Source organism: Cololabis saira, chromosome 13 (assembly GCF_033807715.1).
Source record: "Cololabis saira isolate AMF1-May2022 chromosome 13, fColSai1.1, whole genome shotgun sequence".
In the NCBI taxonomy this organism is placed as follows: domain Eukaryota; kingdom Metazoa; phylum Chordata; class Actinopteri; order Beloniformes; family Belonidae; genus Cololabis; species Cololabis saira.
The window spans coordinates 47367226-47389907 of NC_084599.1; the positions used below are offsets into that span (position 1 = coordinate 47367226).

The window sequence follows — 22682 nt, forward strand, 5'->3', positions numbered from 1 at the left end:
CTTGCTTCTAAATTCAGATAAAACAGAGGTTATCATTCTTGGTCCAGAGCATCTTAGGAAGGGACTAGATGGTGTTGCGATGGCTTCCAGTGCAACTGTGAGAAACCTTGGTGTTATTTTTCGATCAGGATTTGTCGTTTAAACCATATGTCATTCAGGTCTGTAAAATAGCCTTTTTCCATCTCCGTAATATTGCAAAGATTAGGAAAATCCTCTCGCAGAGTGATACAGAAAAACTAGTTCATGAGTTTGTATCTTCTAGACTAGATTACTGTAATGTGTTGTTAGCAGGATGTCCAAGTAATTTGCTGAATAGGCTACAGCTGATCCAGAATGCAGCAGCACGAGTGCTGACAGGAATCAGCAGGAGAGACCACGTCTCTCCAGTGTTAGCATCGCTCCATTGGTTACCCGTAAAATTCAGAATCCAATTTAAAATTTTATTACTTGCGTATAAAGCCCAAAACGGCTTAGCTCTGCATTATTTGCAAGGCCTGATAGTGCCTTATGTTCCTGGCAGAGCTCTCCGTTCTCAGAGTGCAGGTTTACTCGTAGTTCCTAGAGTATCCCAATGTAGATTTGGAGGGCGGGCGTTCTGCTATCAGGCACCACTACTATGGAACCAACTTCCAATCTAGGTTAAGGAGGCTGACACCACCTCCACCTTTAAAACTAAACTTAAAACCTTTCTGTTTAGTAAAGCCTATAGTTAGTGTTTAGTAAACCTCTAGCTGGTGTTGGTAAATCTCTAGGTAGTGTAAACTTTAGTGTGTCAGAGTCGCTCCTGTAGTTTCTTGTGCTGGCCCCCCCTTCTCCTCCCTTTTCTCTCTTTTGTCCATGTTGCAGCATCCTCTGCCGGACACCGGAATCTGCAGTGTGGGAGTGAGGGGGGCAGGGTAACAGCCCGGGCAGGCGGGGGAGAAGGTTTGTCCGTCAAGACTCCTCTCCTTGGCCCTGCCCCTTTTCAACCCTTCCCCGACCCTGCACCCCAACCTGGGACCTGATGATTGGGCCGGAGCTTCGGGAGCTGCGTGCTGGCCTGCGGTCCCCACCCCTGGTCATCCCGTTGCTGCTTCCACCTGCCTGCTATGCTGTTGCCGTCCCTGACCCACCAGTCTGGCCCTCGGCAGGAGGGTCCCCCCCTACGAGCCTGGTCTTGCTCAAGGTTTCTTCCCTCCTAAAGGGGAGTTTTTCCTTGCCACTGTTTGGCTTAAGGCTTTTCTCCCACTAGGGGAGTTTTTACCTGCCATTGTTTATGTAATAACTGCTCGGGGGTCATGTTCTGGGTATGGGTCTCTGGAAAGCGTCTAGAGACAACTCTGTTGTATTAGACGCTATATAAATAAAATTTAATTGAATTGAATTAATCAATCACAACATATTTGTCTGTTTAGGAGTTTTTTCAAACATTTTCTCTGAAAAAGTTGATTGAGTGACGACATAGTTTCAACACAAAGTTTCTGATGTTCTTGTTGGATATTTTGTTGCTGATGAAGGAAACTCCTCGTCTAGACAGCAGCTTTATTTCAGTTTACTAACTTCAACACACATGTATTTATATTTAGTTTTACACACTGAAAACCATAAAAAGACATTATTTGTTGCACCTTATGTCTTGATGTCAACTGGATGGAATGATCTGAACAGACATATTGAGGAATAATATTAAAAACATAGAAAAATATGTTACTTGCGTATAAAGCCCAAAATAAGAGCAGCAGCGAACGCACGGAGCAGCAGCGAACGCACCACGAGATGTGGTAGTATTGCGAGAACGAGGCAGCAGAATCCAACATGGCGAGGTAATACTTTCGTTTTCAATAAATGCTTTAAAAACGATTATATACTCAGTTTAAAATAACGAAAGGGTAGTTTATAGTTAGATTATATAATTCCGAACCCAACCTGGAGCAAAGCGAATCTTTAGACGCATCTATAGACGAGTATTTTGAGAGATTTGTCATGGTGAAGAAGTCTGGGGGCGCGTCCTCCGGCGCGTCCTCCGGCGCGTCCTCCACGCCGAAGCGTTCCCGTCCTGAGGATTCCCCTGGAGCAATCTCTCCTCCAGGAAATACCACCGAGGACATTCTGAGGTCCATTGACACCCGCTTGGCCTCCCATGACTCCCGTTTATCCCTGGTGGAAGTCCTGCACAAGGAATTCCAGTCATTAAGAGAAGCTGTGGAATACGGTAACCAGCAGGTGGAAAAATTGATGGCTGAAAACACCAATCTGAAGAAGTCGATGAAATCCATGTCAGAGGGTTTTAGCCGACTCCAAAATGAGAATAAATCTTTAAAGGAGGCCGTTTTAGACCTTCAAGCTCGTTCCATGAGGGACAACTTGGTGTTCTCAGGGATCCCGGAGAAACCTGATGAAGATCCTGAACAATCCGTCCAGGATTTCATCCGGAACCACCTGAAGCTTCCAGAAGACCTGGCGAACTCCATCACGTTTCACCGCGTCCATCGCCTAGGAGGAAGAAGACCCGAAGCCCAGAGACCGAGGCCCATTGTTGCTAAATTCGAACACTACAAACACAAAGAGCAGGTTCGGAGACAGGGGCCACAGCTGCGCGGACTGCCATTCTCTGTGAACGACCAGTTCCCCCGGGAGATCCTGGACCGTCGCCGAGTCCTCTTCCCGGTCCGGAGGAGGTTCATGACGGAGGGATCTCGTGCTGTCATCACCGTGGACAAGCTGTACGTGAACGGACAACTGTACCGCGACTCCAACATCACGCCCTGGCTCTTCTAAAAAGGATGAGTACAAAATTTACTTTCTTTTCCTCTCTTTCTTTCTTACTAACTGGTGATTAGGTTAGATATAGTTACATAAACACTTGGTGATTAGATTAGATATAGTTTCATAAAATATTCTCGGTATATATTAATGTAATAATAATTCTTGCTCTGCTAGTCTCGGTAAGTTATAGGCTCACACTGGTGATTGCCTTTTTCTCTCTTTTTTTTATTTTCTCTATTTTTTTTTCTATCATGTTTAGAATTATCTCCCTCCCCCCCACCTCACTCCCTTTCCCCTTTTTTTTTCTTTTTTCCCTCTATGTCCCACTCTGCTGCACTTTCTTTCTCGGTTTGGTAAATTGGTACAAACACACATTTCACACATCTAGAATAACATGGCACACACACATACAACAGCTTTTCATGCAACATTACCACTTACATATAATGTTACTTTCAATGATTGGATTATGGATAAATTAAAGTTTGTCACCTGGAACGTAAACGGAGCCGGGAACACGGCAAAGAGATTAAAACTTCTTAACCAGATACAAACTCTGCAGGCAGACATTGTCCTACTGCAAGAAACTCATTTAGTTAAAGCGTCGGTAGATGCATTGGCCAAGGCACAATTTCCGCATGTTTTCTCCGCCTGTTACAACTCCAGACAAAGAGGGGTAGCAATTCTCATTAATAAAAGAGTAAATTTCACCGTAAAGGACACTCACATTGACTCAGAGGGTAGATATTTAATTTTAGTCTTGCAAATTCAAAGCTTGAATTTATGTATTTCTAACGTATATGGTCCAAATGTTGATGACTCCTCGTTTTTTCACTCTTTTTTCACCTCACTTTCTGCTCACCTAGACAACACAGTCATCATCGGAGGAGACTTCAACATGGTTCTGGACCCTGGAGTGGACAGGCTCAGTAATGCAGGCGGACACAGGAGTTGGCAGTCAGCAAGTATTGTTAAGCAATACATGAATGATCTGGGTCTTTGTGATACATGGCGCTCTTTACACCCAACCCTTAGGAACTACACTTTTTTCTCAGCCGTTCATCACTCATATTCTAGGTTAGATTATTTTTTAGTCAGTAGCTCTCTGATGAGAGATATCTCAGAATCACAAATTCACCCAATCATTATTAGCGATCACGCACCTGTTTCTTTCACTCTGGGGAAGAGGGGGAGCGTATCATCCTCCAAAGTTTGGAGATTTAATACATCATTGCTCAAAGACCCCGACTTTATTAATTTTTTTAAGAAAGAATGGGATATATTTTTACAAAATAACGACCAGCCGGAAATATCAGCGAGCGTTCTATGGGAAGCAGGAAAAGCAGTAATGCGAGGCAAAATAATTTCCTTTTCTTCAAATAAGAAAAAAAAAGACAACTTAAAAACAAAAGAATTAGAATGTGAAATAAAGACGCTAGAGGAGGCCTTCCAGACCTCTGCAGACGAACGTATCCTTAACAGAATAAGGAAAACTAAAATAGAATTAAATAAAATAATTGACGCAAAAACACAGTTTCTAGTACAAAGGCTTCGCCTGGAAAACTTTGCACATGCTAACAGATCGGGAAAATACTTAGCCAATCAATTAAAAATAAACAAAGAAAAAACAACCATAACATCCATTAAGGACCAGTCAGGGGGAGTTACACATGACCCCTGTTTAATAAATTCAGTCTTTAGAGACTTTTACTATAAATTATACTCGTCACAAATTGAACCATCTGATCAATCCATTAATGAGTTTCTTGGAGACATTAATCTGCCGAAGTTACATCAGGAACAGGTTACGAATTTAGACTCACCGCTCTCAATAGGAGAACTCCATGAAGCTCTTCAACATATGCCCAATAATAAAGCTCCGGGCCCAGATGGTTTCCCAGCTGAATTTTACAAGGAATTCAGGAGCATATTAGCACCAACATTTTATAAAATGATTCTAAATGCTAGGGAGAATAAAAGCTTACCCTTAAATATGAACTCTGCTAATATTAGTCTTTTATTAAAACCGGACAAGGATCCCTTGCTCCCATCGAGCTACCGCCCAATTTCATTGATAAATGTAAACCTTACAATAATTAGCAAGGCCCTTACTGAACGTCTGAAAAGAGTCACCCCTTCTATTATACATCCGGATCAAACAGGCTTCATTAAAGGTAGACATTCGTCTACTAATATTCGCAGATTATTAAATATTATAGACTATTCGAGTATCAATAAACAGGAGACTACTATTATATCCTTAGACGCGGAAAAAGCATTTGATAAGGTAAATTGAAAGTTTCTATTGGCAACTTTGCATAAATTTGGATTTGGCGAATCTTTCATTGACTGGATAAAAATATTATACAGCTCTCCCAAGGCACGTGTAAGGACAAATGACCAAATCTCTACAAGTTTTACCTTGCAAAGAGGCACTAGACAGGGTTGCCCTCTCTCTCCCTCATTATTTGCAATATTTATTGAACCTTTAGCAGCAGCTATTAGACAAAATCAAAATATTAAAGGTATACAATGTAAAATATTAGAGCATAAAATAAGTCTTTATGTGGATGACGTACTCCTCTTCCTCCAGAACTCACGATCTTCACTATCACAGACAATTGCACTTATAGAGGGATTTTCATCTCTGTCTGATTATTCTATTAATTGGTCTAAATCCACTGTTTTGTGTGTTAACTGCAATTTTAGGAATATAACAAATACTCAATTACAATCAGGGAACATTAGATATTTAGGCATAAACATCTCCCCTAGGCTGTCAGAGTTAATAAAATTAAATTATGTTCAGCTTATAAAGAAAATAGAAGATGATCTTTCCAGATGGAGCTCTCTCCCCATTTCGCTCATGGGTAGAATAGCCACCATTAAAATGATGGTTTTACCAAAAGTAAATTATTTTTTCTCAATGATACCATGCAAACCCCCTCTTTCCTGGTTTAAATCGTTGGACTCATATGTATCAACATTTCTGTGGAAAAATAAAACTCCACGTATTAGTTTAAAGACATTGCAAAAATCCAAAGAATATGGAGGTTTAGAGCTACCTAATTTTCAGTATTACTTCATAGCCAGTAAGTTACAGTATATTGTAAAATGGTCAAAAGATCATCCTTTAGATAGTCAATGGCTGGACTCAGAGCAAGTGTTTTGTAATGAACTAGAAATCTCAGAGTTACCATTCATTAGTCAAAGTATCAAACATCATCAATGTTTCAAAAGCATTAATATTAGCACAACTTTATCAGCTTGGTGGGAATTTCTTAAAATAGCTAAAATTTCACTTTTTCCATGTGACCGTACACCCATATGGAACAACCCAGACATCGTGAAAAATGATAAAAAGATGGTTAACTTCGTTCAATGGAGGGATCAAGGAATACGGTACTTACAGCACGTAATTGTAGGAGGACAGTTTGTACCTTTCAATACACTTATTGTTCAATACGGAGTTAGCAGGAATAAATTTTTAGAGTATCAACAACTTAAGGCAATAATAAATAAATCATACAAAATTAGCCAATTAGATTTACAACTTCCCGCTAAGATAATAGATTTATTGAATCTAAGCACTTTAAAGTTGTTATCAAAACTCTACAGGTTAGTGTCTAAACTGGACGATTCAGTCTCTCTCCCGATCTCCAAGTGGGAGGCGGATCTCTCTCTGAATACTGACCAGTTTTCTTGGTCACAAATATGCTTAAATACTTTTACTATGACTAAAAACCCAAACCTACAACTTATACAGTACAAAGTTCTTCATAGAATACATTATACTGGACAAAGGATGTTCCAGATGGGCTTTGTCACCTCTAATATCTGTTCACAGTGCACAGAGAACACCCCAGATAATTATATGCATGCTTTATGGTTCTGTACACCGGTACAGAGGTTCTGGAAGGAGATTTGTGAGGATTTATCCACATGGATCAACCACAGAATCCCAGTGTGCCCCACGGTATGTATATTAGGTCACCTGGGAGACACTCAAATAGATCCTATTTGGACACACCGGGTTCTCACTGCCTTATGTATCGCAAAGAAAACCATTCTAGTAAATTGGAAACAAAAATCCAGCTTATGTATCAACCATTTTAGGAATCTTTTATCAGACCATATTAGTAGTGAGATAATGTCTGCCTCCACTGAACAACATTCGGCTGAATTGCACTCTCTGTGGTCCCCGTTTATTGGCTTCGTTACCTAGTGGGGGCGGGGGGGTGGTGATCTCGTAGCCCTTGGGGTTGGGGGTCGGCTTGGGGGGTCTGGGGCGCGGGCCTCTGGTGGCCCCTGGGGGGCGGTGGGGGGGGCCGCGGGGCGCTGTCCCTAGCCGGTGGGGGCCTTGGGGGCCTATGGGAGGGGTTACCTCATGGCGGTGGGGGGGGTGGCTGGGGAGGGCTCGGGCGGGGGGCTGTGGCTTGGGCGTCTCCGGGCCTCCCGGGGGGGGCTGGGCCGTGGACGTGGGGGTCCCACCCGGAGGGCCCGACCCTGCCTGGGTGGGGGGTGGCTGTCTGCGCTGGGGGGCATTGCTGCCTTGGTCCTCCATCGCTGGGCGGGGGCCAAGTGCCCCTGCGGATGTGGGGACTCCGTGACCCTTGGGGTGTCCGCCGGGGTGGCCTCGGGGGGGGGTGGGGCCGGGTCCGGGGAGCGGGCCTCCCCTGACCGGGGGGTGCACGGGCGGGGCGGGGTGGCACCATTCCCAGGTATCTATGTCTTATGTTGTCAGTATGAATGGGAGGATGTTGGACCGTTTCCCCCTCCGTCTGGGGGCTCCGGCGGCGCCGGGGGCGCCCGTGGAGGTACGGTGGGGCCCTGGCCCGGCTCGGAGGCCCGGCCCCCGTCTACTGGATGGCCGGTGGGGGGAAGCGGGTGTCTTATCAGGGCCGGCTTTGCTGGTCCTGCTTCCTGGCTTCGGCCTCCGCTCCCCCTCTTTCCCCCCCCTACACGATTCATACGTACATAGGCGAAGGGCGGGGGGTCCGGGTCGTGGGGGGCACCGTCCCGCGTGGCCCGGCACTCCCCGCCTCACGGTTTTAACAGCAAAATAGACACTGCACATTCAACACTTAATAAATACATTTGACAAGGACACGTAGTTCAGGAGGGGGGGGGGGTCGGTGTCAATCGATACTTGGCCCTCCCCCCTCCCTGTTTTTATGGCATTAATCACACGCACTCAACACCAGGGGCGGGAGGGGGTCCCACATCACCCGCGTTCCCTCACCGGCCTGGGCCTGGGACGGGTGGGTCGGGTTACCCGGGCCTGGCGGGGCCCGCCGTGCAGCCTAGGGTGCCTTCTGGCGGTGCTGGACCCCCCCGGGGAGGGGGAAACGGTGCGTGATTGTATGTCTGTGTCGGTGAGAATGCGGTATGGAAGGGTCCTGCCATGGAGGATCTGAGCCTCCATTGGCAGGACATCAAAACTTAATAATTTATTAATATTATATTATACAAAGATGGTTATTATTATTATTATTATTATTATTAGTATTATTATTATTATTATTATTATGTATAGTATATTATATTATTATTAGTATAGGTATCGGATAGGTGAATGGATGAATGAATGGGATGCCTGGGTCTGGGGCCCTCCGTTGTCGGGCCTGCACGGGTGTCGCCTTGTTGGGGGGTTCCCTCTCTCCGGGCCCGTCTCCGGTGCCCCCCGCTGCCTCTGCGGCGGGGCGCCCCTCTGGTCTTGGAGGGCCACTTTCGTGGGGGACGGGTGCGCCTGCCCGCGTCGGCGGCCGGGGTGGCTCTGTCTCTCCGGGCAGGCTGGCCCCCTGCCGGGTGGGGGTCGTTGGCCTGAAGGGTGAGGGCCTCCTGGCCGCGTGTCCGGCCCGGACCGGGTGGCCGGGGATTGCCTGGGTCGCGGTCCGCCGCCGCGGGATCCCTGGCTGCTTCTTCCCGCGCCGTGGGGGCCCCGCCCGCGGGCCCCCTCGGCTGCCGCCGGGGGGGGGGGGGGGGGCCTCGCAGGCGGTGGGTTGCCTCCCTCCTACTTCTCCCCTTTGTGGGGTTGCCAGTGGCCTGGGTTCCGGGCTCTTCCGTGTCGGCCTCTGGTCTCGCGGGTGGCGGGGTTGCTCCCCCCCCTCCCCCACTATAGATACACTTCAGGTGGAGCTTTGTTTGGTTTATTACACACACACACACACACACACACACACACACACACACACACACACACACACACACACACACACACACACATATAGTCACTTAGTCACATGCATATACACACACACACACACACACACACACACACACACACACACACACACACACACACACATGCATGATCATATACATACACGCACACACACATAGACATACACACTGGCTTGTTCACCTGCATGCTGGCTCTCTAGTTTTTGGGTTTAGGTAGCGGTAGCGATAGCTTAGCTCAGACTGCGATCAGATCTCAAGATTTAGGTCGATTGCTGTTATTGTTTTGGTTGGCTCCGTGCCGGTTTCGTGCTTTGTTTGTGTTTTTTTTTTTTGTTGCAGATTTCCAGTGCTTGACGTGTGTCTCCGTGTGTTCCTGCTTCCTGGATTGCCAGTGGATGTCGTCACTCCCCCCCACCCCCCCCCCCCCCCCCAAAAAAAAAAAAAAAACAACAAAAAAAAACACTGGGTTTGTATGTGTATATTTATGTATGTGTACGCATATGTTTGCGTATATATATGTATATATATTAAATATAGTAATAATGCACATATATACACTTTTGGTTTCTACCGTCATGGTATCAATCAATAATATGTGTGCAGACAAGGTAAAAAAAAAAAAAAAAAGAAAAATATGTTTTTCCATGTTTATAGTTTTATATTTGGTAAATTTGTATTTGTTAAAATGAAATTTAATGTTAGTCAAAGGAAGCCAACGTTGGTTTGACTGGTTTCATTCACAGTAAGAAGTTATTTAGTAAATGAGCTCTATAACTCGGGGGTCATGTTCTGGGTATGGGTCTCTGTAAAGCGTCTAGAGACAACTCTGTTGTATTAGACGCTATATAAATAACATTGAAAATAAAATTGAACTCATATATTGGACGACTACACATTCAGTCTGTCCACTATTGTCTGTCAGACTCTCTCAGTTTATTAACATCTGGATGACATTTCTGAACGTATTAGCTGTAAAGTTAATTCATGTTTGTGAAGATGTTTTATTCCAGGTTCAGACACATCTCTGGTTCTTCATTTGTTCCTGTCTGACACATTCACATGTTTAGTTGTATGTAATGAATCAGAAGAGGAAGTTTAAGATGAAACTAAAGCAGAGAAGAAGAACTCAGAGCAGTCAGATGGTCAGTGTGGATCAGTAGAAGATCAGCCTGATGTCTGCAGGTTAGTGTCAACACAACTTTCACATCAGATTCATCTGAACACACAACTAAAACATGTCTTACTCCAGTTCCTCCAGTCTGCAGTCTGGACTCTCCAGAAATCCACACAGATGTTTCACTCCTGAATCCTGCAGCTTGTTTCCTCTCAGGTCCAGATTTTTCAGATGGGAGGGGTTGGACTTCAGAGCTGAGCCCAGAGAAGAACAGCTGATCTCTGACAACCTGCAATTTACCAACCTGAATAGAGAATAAAAGATACATTACAATTCAGCATCATCTTCATCATTTTACAGATTAATTACAATTCAGCATCATCTTCATCATTCTAAATGCTCCATACAGATGAGAATTAGAAAGGTGATGGACTTTATGAAGGCTGATGTTCATATTGATGTCACACATGTGATCAATAGTCTGCGTATATTTCTCTTCAGTATTATTGACTTGATGATCAGAAAAGTCTGAGTTTGTGCTGATTTCAATAAAGTCAGTGATGAGGACGACAGTCTAGACCATGTAAAGTCCATTCATGTCACGTGTTTCTGTCCCAATAACACGTCTGTTTGTAAATGATGTTTTTGACGATAAAGTTTTCATTCCTAGAAGGACTTTGTGAGCAGAGAAAGAGTTTCAGGACAGGAGGACGTCTGTGTTTATTCAGCATTCATGAAAGACATCTCTTCTCCAGTGATGGATCTGGAACTGGTCCAGAAAACTTTTGTCTGATTAATACATTTGATTCATCAAGAACAGATGCATGATGGTACAAAAACGTACAAATCTGAACCCTTACAGGGAAACTACAACCAAATACTCGTCAAAATATGGAAACTAATTGATGCTCCAGGGTTTAATGTAGTTTTAAATGGCAGAAACAGTTTTGATGCAATTTGAATTCAAATATCAGTCTTTCTATGTAAATATAAATTAAGGTAAAAGTTTATTGAAACTGAGTTTTGATATAAAAATTATAACTCATAATAAGTGTCTTTTTCCATTAATCATGAATAAATAACAATATTTATCATTTCCATGTTTTAAGGAGACATTTCTTCATCAATCTGTACATATTTGTCTGTTTAGGAGTTTTTTCAAACATTTTCTCTGAAAAAGTTGATTGAGTGACGACATAGTTTCAACACAAAGTTTCTGATGTTCTTGTTGGATGTTTTGTTGCTGATGAAGGAAACTCATCGTCTAGACAGCAGCTTTATTTCAGTTTACTAACTTCAACACACATGGATTTATATTTAGTTTTACAGACATATTGAGGAATAATATTAAAAACATAGAAAAATATGTTTTTCCACGTTTAGAGCTTCATATTTGGTAAATTTGTATTTGTTAAAATGAAATTTAACGGTAGTCAAAGGAGGCCAACGTTGGTTTGACTGATTTCAGCCACAGTAAGAAGTTATTTAGTAAATGAGCTCTATAACTCATATATTGGACGACTACACATTCAGTCTGTCCACTATTGTCTGTCAGACTCTCTCAGTTTATTAACATCTGGATGACATTTCTGAACGTATTAGCTGTGAAGTTAATTAATGTTTGTTCAGATGTTTTATTCCAGGTTCAGACACATCTCTGGTTCTTCATTTGTTCCTGTCTGACACATTCACATGTTTAGTTTTATGTAATAAAGCAGAAGAGGAAGTTTAAGATGAAACTAAAGCAGAGAAGAAGAACTCAGAGCAGTCAGATGGTCAGTGTGGATCAGTAGAAGATCAGCCTGATGTCTGCAGGTTAGTGTCAACACAACTTTCACATGAGATTCATCTGAACACACAACTAAAACATGTCTGACCTCAGAGTCTCCAGTCTGCAGTCTGGACTCTCCAGAAATCCCCTCAGATGTTTCACTCCTGAATCCTGCAGGTTCTGGTTCTTACTCAGGTCCAGAAGTTTCAGATGGGAGGGGTTGGACTTCAGAGCTGAGACCAGAGAAGAACAGCTGATCTCTGACAAACTGCAGTACTCCAATCTGAATAAAGAATAAAAGATACATTACAATTCAGCATCATCTCCATCATTTTACAGATTAATTACAATTCAGCATCATCTTCATCATTCTAAATGCTCCATACAGATGAGAATTAGAAAGGTGATGGACTTTATGAAGGCAGATGTTCATATTGATGTCACACATGTGATCAATAGTCTGTATATATTTCTCTTCAGTATTATTGACTTGATGATCAGAAAAGTCTGAGTTTGTGCTGATTTCAATAAAGTCAGTGATGAGGACGACAGTCTAGACCATGTAAAGTCCATTCATGTCACGTGTTTCTGTCCCAATAACACGTCTGTTTGTAAATGATGTTTTGGACGATAAGGTTTTCATTCCTAGAAGGACTTTGTGAGCAGAGAAAGAGTTTCAGGACAGGAGGACGTCTGTGTTTCTTCAGCATTCATGAAAGACATCTCTTCTCCAGTGATGGATCTGGAACTGGTGCAGAAAACTTTGGTCTGATTAATACATTTGATTCATCAAGAACAGATGCATGATGGTACAAAAACGTACAAATCTGAACCTTACAGGGAAACCAGAACCAAATACTCATCAAAATATAGAAACTAATTGATGCTCCAGGGTTTAATGTAGTTTTTAATGACAGAAACAGTTTTGATGGAATTTGAATTCAAATATCAGTCTTTCTATGTAAATATAAATGAAGGTAAAAGTTTATTGAAACTGAGTTTTGATATAAAAATTATATCTCATAATAAGTGTCTTTTTCCATTAATCATGAATAAATAACAATATTCATCATTTCCATGTTTTTAAGGGGACATTTCTTCATCAATCAGTACATATTTGTCTGTTTAGGAGTTTTTTCAAACATTTTCTCTGAAAAAGTTGATTGAGTGACGACATAGTTTCAACACAAAGTTTCTGATGTTCTTGTTGGATGTTTTGTTGCTGATGAAGGAAACTCATCGTCTAGACAGCAGCTTTATTTCAGTTTACTAACTTCAACACACATGGATTTATATTTAGTTTTACAGACATATTGAGGAATAATATTAAAAACATAGAAAAATATGTTTTTCCACGTTTAGAGCTTCATATTGGGTAAATTTGTATTTGTTAAAATGAAATTTAACGGTAGTCAAAGGAAGCCAACGTTGGTTTGACTGATTTCAGCCACAGTAAGAAGTTATTTAGTAAATGAGCTCTATAACTCATATATTGGACGACTACACATTCAGTCTGTCCACTATTGTCTGTCAGACTCTCTCAGTTTATTAACAACTGGATGACATTTCTGAACGTATTAGCTGTAAAGTTAATTCATGTTTGTGAAGATGTTTTATTCCAGGTTCAGACACATCTCTGGTTCTTCATTTGTTCCTGTCTGACACATTCACATGTTTAGTTTTATGTAATGAATCAGAAGAGGAAGTTTAAGATGAAACTAAAGCAGAGAAGAAGAACTCAGAGCAGTCAGATGGTCAGTGTGGATCAGTAGAAGATCAGCCTGATGTCTGCAGGTTAGTGTCAACACAACTTTCACATCAGATTCATCTGAAGGTCCGGTTCGGCCAACTAAACCTTTAGTCCGAGAGCCTCCTCAGCTAACCAGGCTAAGCTAGCGGCGGACCGGCCCGTAGCAGCTGAGCGTAGCCGCTCCCCTGCAGCTCCCGAGCAGCCGGCCAGTCAGGACCGCTGGGTGACGGTTCGTAGGAAGTGTAGTCTTAAAGGGCTCACAGAACACCACCACCCGCTTCATGTGTCTAACCGTTTTTCCCCACTCAGCGACACAACTGTTGAGAAACCGACCCTGGTGATTGGAGACTCCATAGTCAGACATGTGAGGCCAACTCCAGAGAACTTAGTTAGGTGTATCCCGGGGGCCAGAGCGGGCGACATAGAAGCAAATTTGAAGCTACTGGCAAAGGGTAATCGTAAATATGGTAAGAGTTATCATCAATGTTGGAGCTAACGACTCCCGTCTTCGCCAGTCGGAAGTAACCAGAATGAATATTGTCTCGGTGTGTAACTACGCCAAAACCATGTCGGACTCCGTAGGTTTTTCTGGTCCCCTCCCCAATCTGACCAGCGATGACATGTTTAGTCGCATGCTCTCGCTCCGCCGCTGGTTGTCTCAGTGGTGTTCAGAAAACGACGTGGACTTTATTGACAACTGGGAGAAATTCTGGGGAAAACCCGGTCTGATTAGAAGGGACTGCATTCATCCCACCCGGGATGGTGCAGCTCTTATGTCTAGAAATCTGGCCAATGTTATTAGACACTCCCCCTGACAATGCAGGGTCCAGGCCAGGATGCAGAGCTGTAGCTTAACACACTTCTCTGCTGCTTCTCGAGGACCAACGCCTGCCAACAAAACTGTAGGATTGCATTATGTAATTAGCGACTCTAAAACTGTAGGATTACATGATATTGGCGACTCTGGTCAGGTGCCTAGCAAAATAGAAGTGGTTGCAGTTCCCCGCCCTCCAAAAGTTCACCAGGTGCGGCGTTATAGAGGCGTTAACCAAAATAACCTTGTAAAAATTAAAATCAATGTACATTTGGTACCAATTACAGACCGAAAAATTAGATGCGGACTACTAAATATACGATCGTTAAGCTCCAAGTCTCTGTTAGTAAATGATATAATTACAGAGAGCAGGAGTGATATTTTCTGCTTAACAGAAACATGGTTACAGGAGGAAGAGTATGTTAGTTTGAATGAATCAACTCCGCCCGGCTACTTTAATCATCACATTCCTAGAAGCACGGGCCGAGGCGGAGGAATCGCAGCAATTTATAACTCCCGTCTCCAAACAAAAATTGAAAAGTGCAACTATAATACATTTGAAAGCCTCATGCTTCGTCTGAAATTTCCGAGCTGGAAATCAGAGAAGCCAGTTGTGTTAGTGGTAGTGTATCGGCCCCCTGCTGGTGCGTATCTAGAGTTTTTGTCTGAATTTTCAGATTTCCTTTCTGGATTATTGATCAGCACAGATAAATTCATCATACTGGGTGATTTTAATATTCATATGGATGTTGAAAGCAATAATCTTAAATTAGCCTTCAATTCTCTTCTAGAATCAATGGGTATCTCACAAAAAGTGGATAAACCGACGCACTGTTTTAATCATACTCTCGATCTCGTTCTCACCTATGGTGTTGAAACTGATGGTCTGTTGGTGTCACCTGTAAACTCCCTTTTATCCGACCATTACTTAATAACGTTTGAATTTAATTTTGTTGATGTTGAAGTGCAAAATAGGAGGTATTATTTTAGCAGATGTTTGTCTGATGAAGTTATTGTTAAATTTAGGGAGGCCATTGCTTATCTTACGACAGTGCGAAATAGTGATGTAGTCGAGGCCAGTGACCTGGGTTCTACCTCTACAGATGTTGATTTCCTTGCTAGTAACACTGCTGATTTGTTGCATTCAGCTTTAGATGAAGTTGCTCCTTTGAAAAGGAGGGTTTCTAGCCACAGGAGCTTAACTCCCTGGTATAATTTATAAAACGCATGTTGAAACAAAACGTGCGTAAAATGGAAAGGAAGTGGTACTCTTGTAGGTCTGTAGACTCTTATTGTGAATGGAAAGATATTCTAATAGTATATAAAAAAGCCATTCGCAAAGCCAGAACAGCTTATTATTCAACGTTGATAGAGGATAATAAAAGTAACCCACGTTTTCTGTTCAGCACTGTAGCCAGGCTGACAAAGAGTCACAACTCTGTTGAGCCGTGCATTCCTGCATCTCTCAGTAGTGAGGGCTTTATGAGCTTCTTCAACAGTAAAATCGCGAGAATTAGAGAAGAAATCAACCAGCCGGTTGTAGGTGTTTCTTCAGCTTTAGCGACTTCCCTAGGCTTTGACTTGACTCTAGACTGTTTTGATCCTATAGACCTCCCTGAGCTGACCTCACTCGTCAATAGAGCTAAGTCAACCACATGTATGTTAGACCCCATCCCGACTCGACTATTCAAACATATTTTTTCTCTTATTGGTACGACAATACTGGACCAAATTAACCTATCCCTAAGTTTATGATATGTACCACAGGTTTTCAAAGTCGCAGTAATTAAACCTTTACTTAAAAAACCTTCTCTTGACCCAGACACCTTAGCTAATTATAGACCAATTTCCAACCTTCCATTTGTGTCTAAAATTCTGGAAAAGGCAGTTTCAAGCCAGTTATGTGACTATTTGTATAGAAATGATCTGTTTGAAGTCTTTCAGTCAGGGTTCAGAATGCATCATAGCACAGAGACAGCACTGGTTCGAGTCACAAATGACCTCCTTATGGCCTCAGATAAGGGATTAGTGTCCATACTGGTTCTACTGGACCTCAGATAAGGGATTAGTGTCCATACTGGTTCTACTGGACCTCAGTGCTGCTTTTGACACTATAGATCATGGCATTTTACTGCACAAGTTAGAGCATGTTGTTGGGATTAAAGGGACAGCTCTACGTTGGTTTAAATCATATCTATCTGACAGGTTCCAGTTTGTTCATGTACATGAGGTTTCTTCAGAACAGTCAAGGGTCTGTTATGGTGTTCCGCAGGGTTCAGTGCTAGGGCCAATCTTGTTCAGTTTATACATGCAGCCGTTGGGAAGTATAATCCAGAATCACGGCATACACTTTCATTGTTATGCTGATGATACGCAGCTCTACTTGTCTATGAAGCCGGATGAGACAGAACCGTTGGTTAAACTTCAGGCATGTCTTAGGGACATCAAGGACTGGATGTCCAGAAATTTCCTGCTTCTAAATTCAGATAAAACAGAGGTTATCATTCTTGGTCCAGAGCATCTTAGGAAGGGATTAGATGGTGTTGCGATGGCTTCCAGTGCAACTGTGAGAAACCTTGGTGTTATTTTCGATCAGGATTTGTCGTTTAAACCATATGTCAATCAGGTTTGTAAAATAGCCTTTTTCCATCTCCGTAATATTGCAAAGATTAGGAAAATCCTCTCGCAGAGTGATGCAGAAAAACTAGTTCATGCGTTTGTATCTTCTAGACTAGATTACTGTAATGTGTTGTTAGCAGGATGTCCAAGTAATTTGCTGAATAGACTCCAGCTGATCCAAAATGCAGCAGCACGAGTACTGACAGGAATCAGCAGGAGAGACCACGTCACTCCAGTGTTAGCGTCGCTCCATTGGTTACCCGTAAAATTCAGAATCCAATTTAAAATTTTATTACTTGCGTATAAAGCCCAAAACGGCTTAGCTCCGCATTATTTGCAAGACCTGATAGTGCCTTATGTTCCTGTCAGAGCTCTCCGTTCTCAGAGTGCAGGTTTACTCGTAGTTCCTAGAGTATCTAAATGTAGATTTGGAGGGCGGGCGTTCTGCTATCAGGCACCATTACTAAGGAACCAACTTCCAATCTGGGTTAAGGAGGCTGACACCACCTCCACCTTTAAAACTAAACTTAAAACATTTCTGTTTAGTAAAGCCTATAGTTAGTGTTTAGTAAACCTCTAGCTGGTGTTGGTAAATCTCTAGGTAGTGTAAACTTTAGTGTGTCAGAGTCGTTCCTGTAGTTTCTTGTGCTGGCCCCCCCTTCTCCTCCCTTTTCTCTCTTTTGTCCATGTTGCAGCATCCTTTGCCGGACACCGGAACCTGCAGGTGGTCGTGGGTGGCTTGTAGCTTGCATTACGGAGCACAAGTCTTTCCCTGACCCTGCACCCCAACCTGGCACTTGCTGATTGGGCCGGAGATTCGGGAGCTGCGTGCTGGCCTGCGGTCCCCACCCCTGGTCATCTCGTTGCTGCTTCCACCTGCCTGCTGTGCTGTTGCCGTCCCTGACCCACCAGTCTGGCCCTCGGCAGGAGGGTCCCCCCTTATGAGCCTGGTCCTGCTCAAGGTTTCTTCCTCCTAAAGGGGAGTTTTTCCTTGCCACTGTTTGGCTTAAGGTTTTTCTCCCACTAGGGGAGTTTTTACCTGCCATTGTTTATGTAATAACTGCTCGGGGGTCATGTTCTGGGTATGGGTCTCTGGAAAGCGTCTAGAGACAACTCTGTTGTATTAGACGCTATATAAATAAAATTGAATTGAATAGAATTGAATTGAACACACAACTAAAACATGTCCGACCTCAGAGTCTTCAGTCTGCAGTCTGGACTCTCCAGAAATCCACTCAGATGTTTCACTCCTGAATCCTGCAGGTTCGTGTTCTCACTCAGGTCCAGATGTTTCAGATGGGAGGGGTTGGACTTCAGAGCTGAGACCAGAGAAGAACAGCCTATCTCTGACAGACTGCAGTTTACCAACCTGAATAAAGAATAAAAGATACATTACAATTCGGCACCATCTTCATCATTTTACAGATAAATTACAATTCAGCATTATCTTCATCATTATAAATGCTCCATACAGATGAGAGTTAGAGAGGTGATGGACTTTATGAAGGCTGATGTTCATGTTGATGTCACACATGTGATCAATAGTCTGCGTATATTTCTCTTCAGTATTATTGACTTGATGATCAGAAAGGTCTGAGTTTGTGCTGATTTCAATAAAGTCAGTGATGAGGACGACAGTCTAGACCATGTAAAGTCCATTCATGTCACGTGTTTCTGTCCCAATAACACGTCAGTTTGTAAATGATGTTTTGGACGATAAAGTTTTCATTCCTAGAAGGACTTTGTGAGCAGAGAAAGAGTTTCAGGACAGGAGGACGTCTGTGTTTATTCAGCATTCATGAAAGACATCTCTTCTCCAGTAATGGATCTGGAACTGGTCCAGAAAACTTTTGTCTGATTAATACATTTGATTCATCAAGAACAGATGCATGATGGTACAAAAACGTACAAATCTGAACCTTACAGGGAAACTAGAACCAAATACTCGTCAAAATATGGAAACTAATTGATGCTCCAGGGTTTAATGTAGTTTTTAATGGCAGAAACAGTTTTGATGGAATTTGAATTCAAATATCAGTCTTTCTATGTAAATATAAATGAAGATAAAAGTTTATTGAAACTGAGTTTTGATATAAAAATGATAACTCATAATTAAAGCTGCAAGCAGCGATGAACGGGCCCTCGCACTCACGGCCACCGCCCCCCATAAGCATATCAGAAATGACACCACCCACGACTTCCTATGTCAAACCATTCAAAAGTTATAGCAGAAAGTCGGGACAACCAATCAGAAGAAGGGGCGGGGCTAATTAAGGCCAAATAAGCTCAAGGACTAATTACAGCTTCCCATGACACCACCCACGACTCTCTATGTTAAACCATTCCAAAGTTATAGCAGAAAATCGGGACAGCCAATCAGAAGAAGGGGCGGGGCTAATTAAGGCCAACGAAGCTTAAGAACTCAGTACAAAGTCCCATGACACCACCCACGACTCTCTATGTCAAACCATTCAAAAGTTATAGCAGAAAAAAGGGACAACCAATCAGAAGAAGGGGCGGGGCTAATTAAGGCTAACGAAGCTTAAGGACTCATTACAGAGTCCCATGACACCACCCACGACTCTCTATGTCAAACCATTCAAAAGTTATAGCAGAAAACAGGGACAAACAATCAGAAGAAGGGGCGGGGCTAATTAAGGCCAACGAAGCTTAAGAACTCAGTACAAAGTCCCATGACACCACCCACGACTCTCTATGTCAAACCATTCAAAAGTTATAGCAGAAAAAAGGGACAACCAATCAGAAGAAGGGGCGGGGCTTATTAAGGCCAACGAAGCTTAAGGACTCATTACAGAGTCCCATGACACCACCCACAACTTCCTATGTCAAACCATTCAAAAGTTATGGCAGAGAAAAGTATTTTAGGGGGCGCTGTTGAGCCGTTAGGCCACGCCCATTAATGCAAACCATGAAATATCAAATTTATCGCCAAGCCTGGCTTGCATGCAAAATTTGGTGACTTTTGGAGAACTATCAAATATGGACCAATCACATGAAGGGGGGGCGCGCCTTTTGGCGTCTAGCGTCGCCACGGTAAAACTTTTGAAAGAGAAAAGTAATGCGTGGTGTCGCAGGATGTAGACGCACATTTTGATGTATAACACACCTGGGTGCACGTTGCGGTTCGGGCTGAATTAACTGCCGAATGAATGGCAAAAATTTCGCCAAAATGACACAATTTATTCAAAATGGCCGACATCCTGTTCGGTTTCGACCATGGCTCCAAGAGACTTCTCTTTAAGTTGTGCCATGATACAGGTGTGTAGCGATTTTCGTGCATGTACGTCAAACCGTATTGTGGGGCTTGAGGCACAAAGTTTTCCGGGGGGCGCTGTTGAGCCATTTTGCCACGGCCATTAATGCAAACCATGAAATATCAAATTTATCGCCAGGCCTGGCTTGCATGCCAAATTTGGTGCCTTTTGGGGAACTATCAAATATGGACCAATCAGATGAAGGGGGGGTGCGCTTGTTGGCGTCTAGCGTCGCCACGGTAACACTTTTGAAAGAGAAAAGTAATGCGTGTAGTCGCAGGATGGAGACGCACATTTTGATGTATAACACATCTGGGTTCACGATACGGTTCGGACTGAATTAATTCTCGAAGGAATGGCATATATTGCTCCAAAATTACGCGATTAATTCAGAATGTTCAAAATGGCCGATTTCCTGTTAGGTTTCGGCCATGGCGCCAAGAGACTTTTCTTTTAGTTGCGACATGATACAGGTGTGTACCGATTTTCGTTCATGTACGTCAAACCGTATTTTGGGGCTTGAGGCACAAAGTTTTTTCTGTCGAACCAATCAGATGAAGGGTGGGTGCGCTTTTTGGCGTCTACCGCGGCCACGGTAACGCTTTTGAAAGAGAAAAGTAATGCGTGTTGTCGCAGGATGGAGACGCACATTTTGATGTATAACACACTTGGGGGCACGTTACGGTTCGGGCTGAATTAACTTTCGAAGGAATGGCATAAATTTCGCCAAAATGACACGACTAATTCAAAATGGCCGACTTCCTGTTCGGTTTAGGGCATGACGCCAAGAGACTTTTCTTTCAGTTGCGCCATGATACAGGTGTGTACCGATTTTCGTGCATGTACGTCAAACCGTATCGTGGGGCTTGAGGCACAAAGTTTTCAAGGGGGCGCTGTTGAGCCATTTTGCCACGCCCATTAATGCAAACCATTAAATATCAAATTTTTCGCCAGGCCTGACTTGCATGCAAAATTTGGTGACTTTTTAGGCACGTTTAGGGGGGCAAAAAGGCCCTCCTTTCGTCAGAAGAACGAAAAAAGAAAAAAAAAAAAAATTTCCTACAGATACAATAGGGCCTTCGCACTGAAGGTGCTCGGGCCCTAATAAGTGTCTTTTTCCATTAATCATGAATAAATGAACAATATTCATCATTTCCATGTTTTTAAGGAGACATTTCTTCATCAATCAGAACATATTTGTCTGTTTAGGAGTTTTTTCAAACATTTTCTCTGAAAAAGTTGATTGAGTGACGACATTGTTTCAACACAAAGTTTCTGATGTTCTTGTTGGATGTTTTGTTGCTGATGAAGGAAACTCATCGTCTACACAGCAGCTTTATTTCAGTTTACTTACTTCAACACATGGATTTATATTTAGTTTTACAGACATATTGAGGAATAATATTAAAAACATAGAAAAATATGTTTTTCCACGTTTAGAGTTTCATATTGGGTAAATTTGTATTTGTTAAAATGAAATTTAACGGTAGTTAAAGGAAGCCAACGTTGGTTTGACTGATTTCAGCCACAGTAAGAAGTTATTTAGTAAATGAGCTCTATAACTCATATATTGGACGACTACACATTCAGTCTGTCCACTATTGTCTGTCAGACTCTCTCAGTTTATTAACATCTGGATGACATTTCTGAACGTATTAGCTGTAAAGTTAATTCATGTTTGTTCAGATGTTTTATTCCAGGTTCAGACACATCTCTGGTTCTTCATTTGTTCCTGTCTGACACATTCACATGTTTAGTTTTATGTAATAAATCAGAAGAGGAAGTTTAAGATGAAATTAAAGCTGCAAGCAGCGATGAACGGGCCCTCGCACTCACGGCCACCGCCCCCCATAAGCATATCAGAAATGACACCACCCACGACTTCCTATGTCAAACCATTCAAAAGTTATAGCAGAAAAAAGGGACAACCAATCAGAAGAAGGGGCGGGGCTAATTCAGGCCAATGAAGGTCAAGGACTCCATACAGAATCTGATGACACCACCCACGACTCTCTATGTCAAACCATTCCAAAGTTATAGCAGAAAATCGGGACAACCAATCAGAAGAAGGGGCGGGGCTAATTAAGGCCAACGAAGCTTAAGAACTCATTACAGAGTCCCATGACACCACCCACGACTTCCTATGTCAAACCATTAAAAGGTTATAGCAGAAAAAAGGGACAACCAATCAGAAGAAGGGGCGGGGCTAATTCAGGCCAATGAAGGTCAAGGACTCCATAAAGAATCTGATGACACCAGCCACCACTCTCTATGTCAAACCATTCCAAAGTTATAGCAGAAAATCGGGACAACCAATCAGAAGAAGGGGCGGGGCTACTTAAGGCCAACGAAGCTCAAGGACTCCATACAGAGTCCCATGACACCACCCACAACTTCCTATGTCAAACCAT

The 22682-nt window shown here is 42.8% G+C and overlaps 1 protein-coding gene across 2 annotated transcripts in view; it reads right to left on the minus strand.

Moving 5' to 3' along the window:
• The window catches only part of LOC133458738 (protein NLRC5-like), a 145858-nt gene that overhangs the window by 33909 nt on the left and 89267 nt on the right, over positions 1-22682 (minus strand). For both annotated transcript variants that reach the window (XM_061738942.1, XM_061738941.1), the window contains 3 exons: positions 18189-18365; positions 11920-12096; positions 10173-10346 (listed from right to left, as the gene is read on the minus strand). In XM_061738942.1, coding sequence (XP_061594926.1) covers positions 10173-10346; positions 11920-12096; positions 18189-18365 — 528 coding nt within the window. The remainder of the gene's footprint in view (positions 1-10172; positions 10347-11919; positions 12097-18188; positions 18366-22682) is intronic.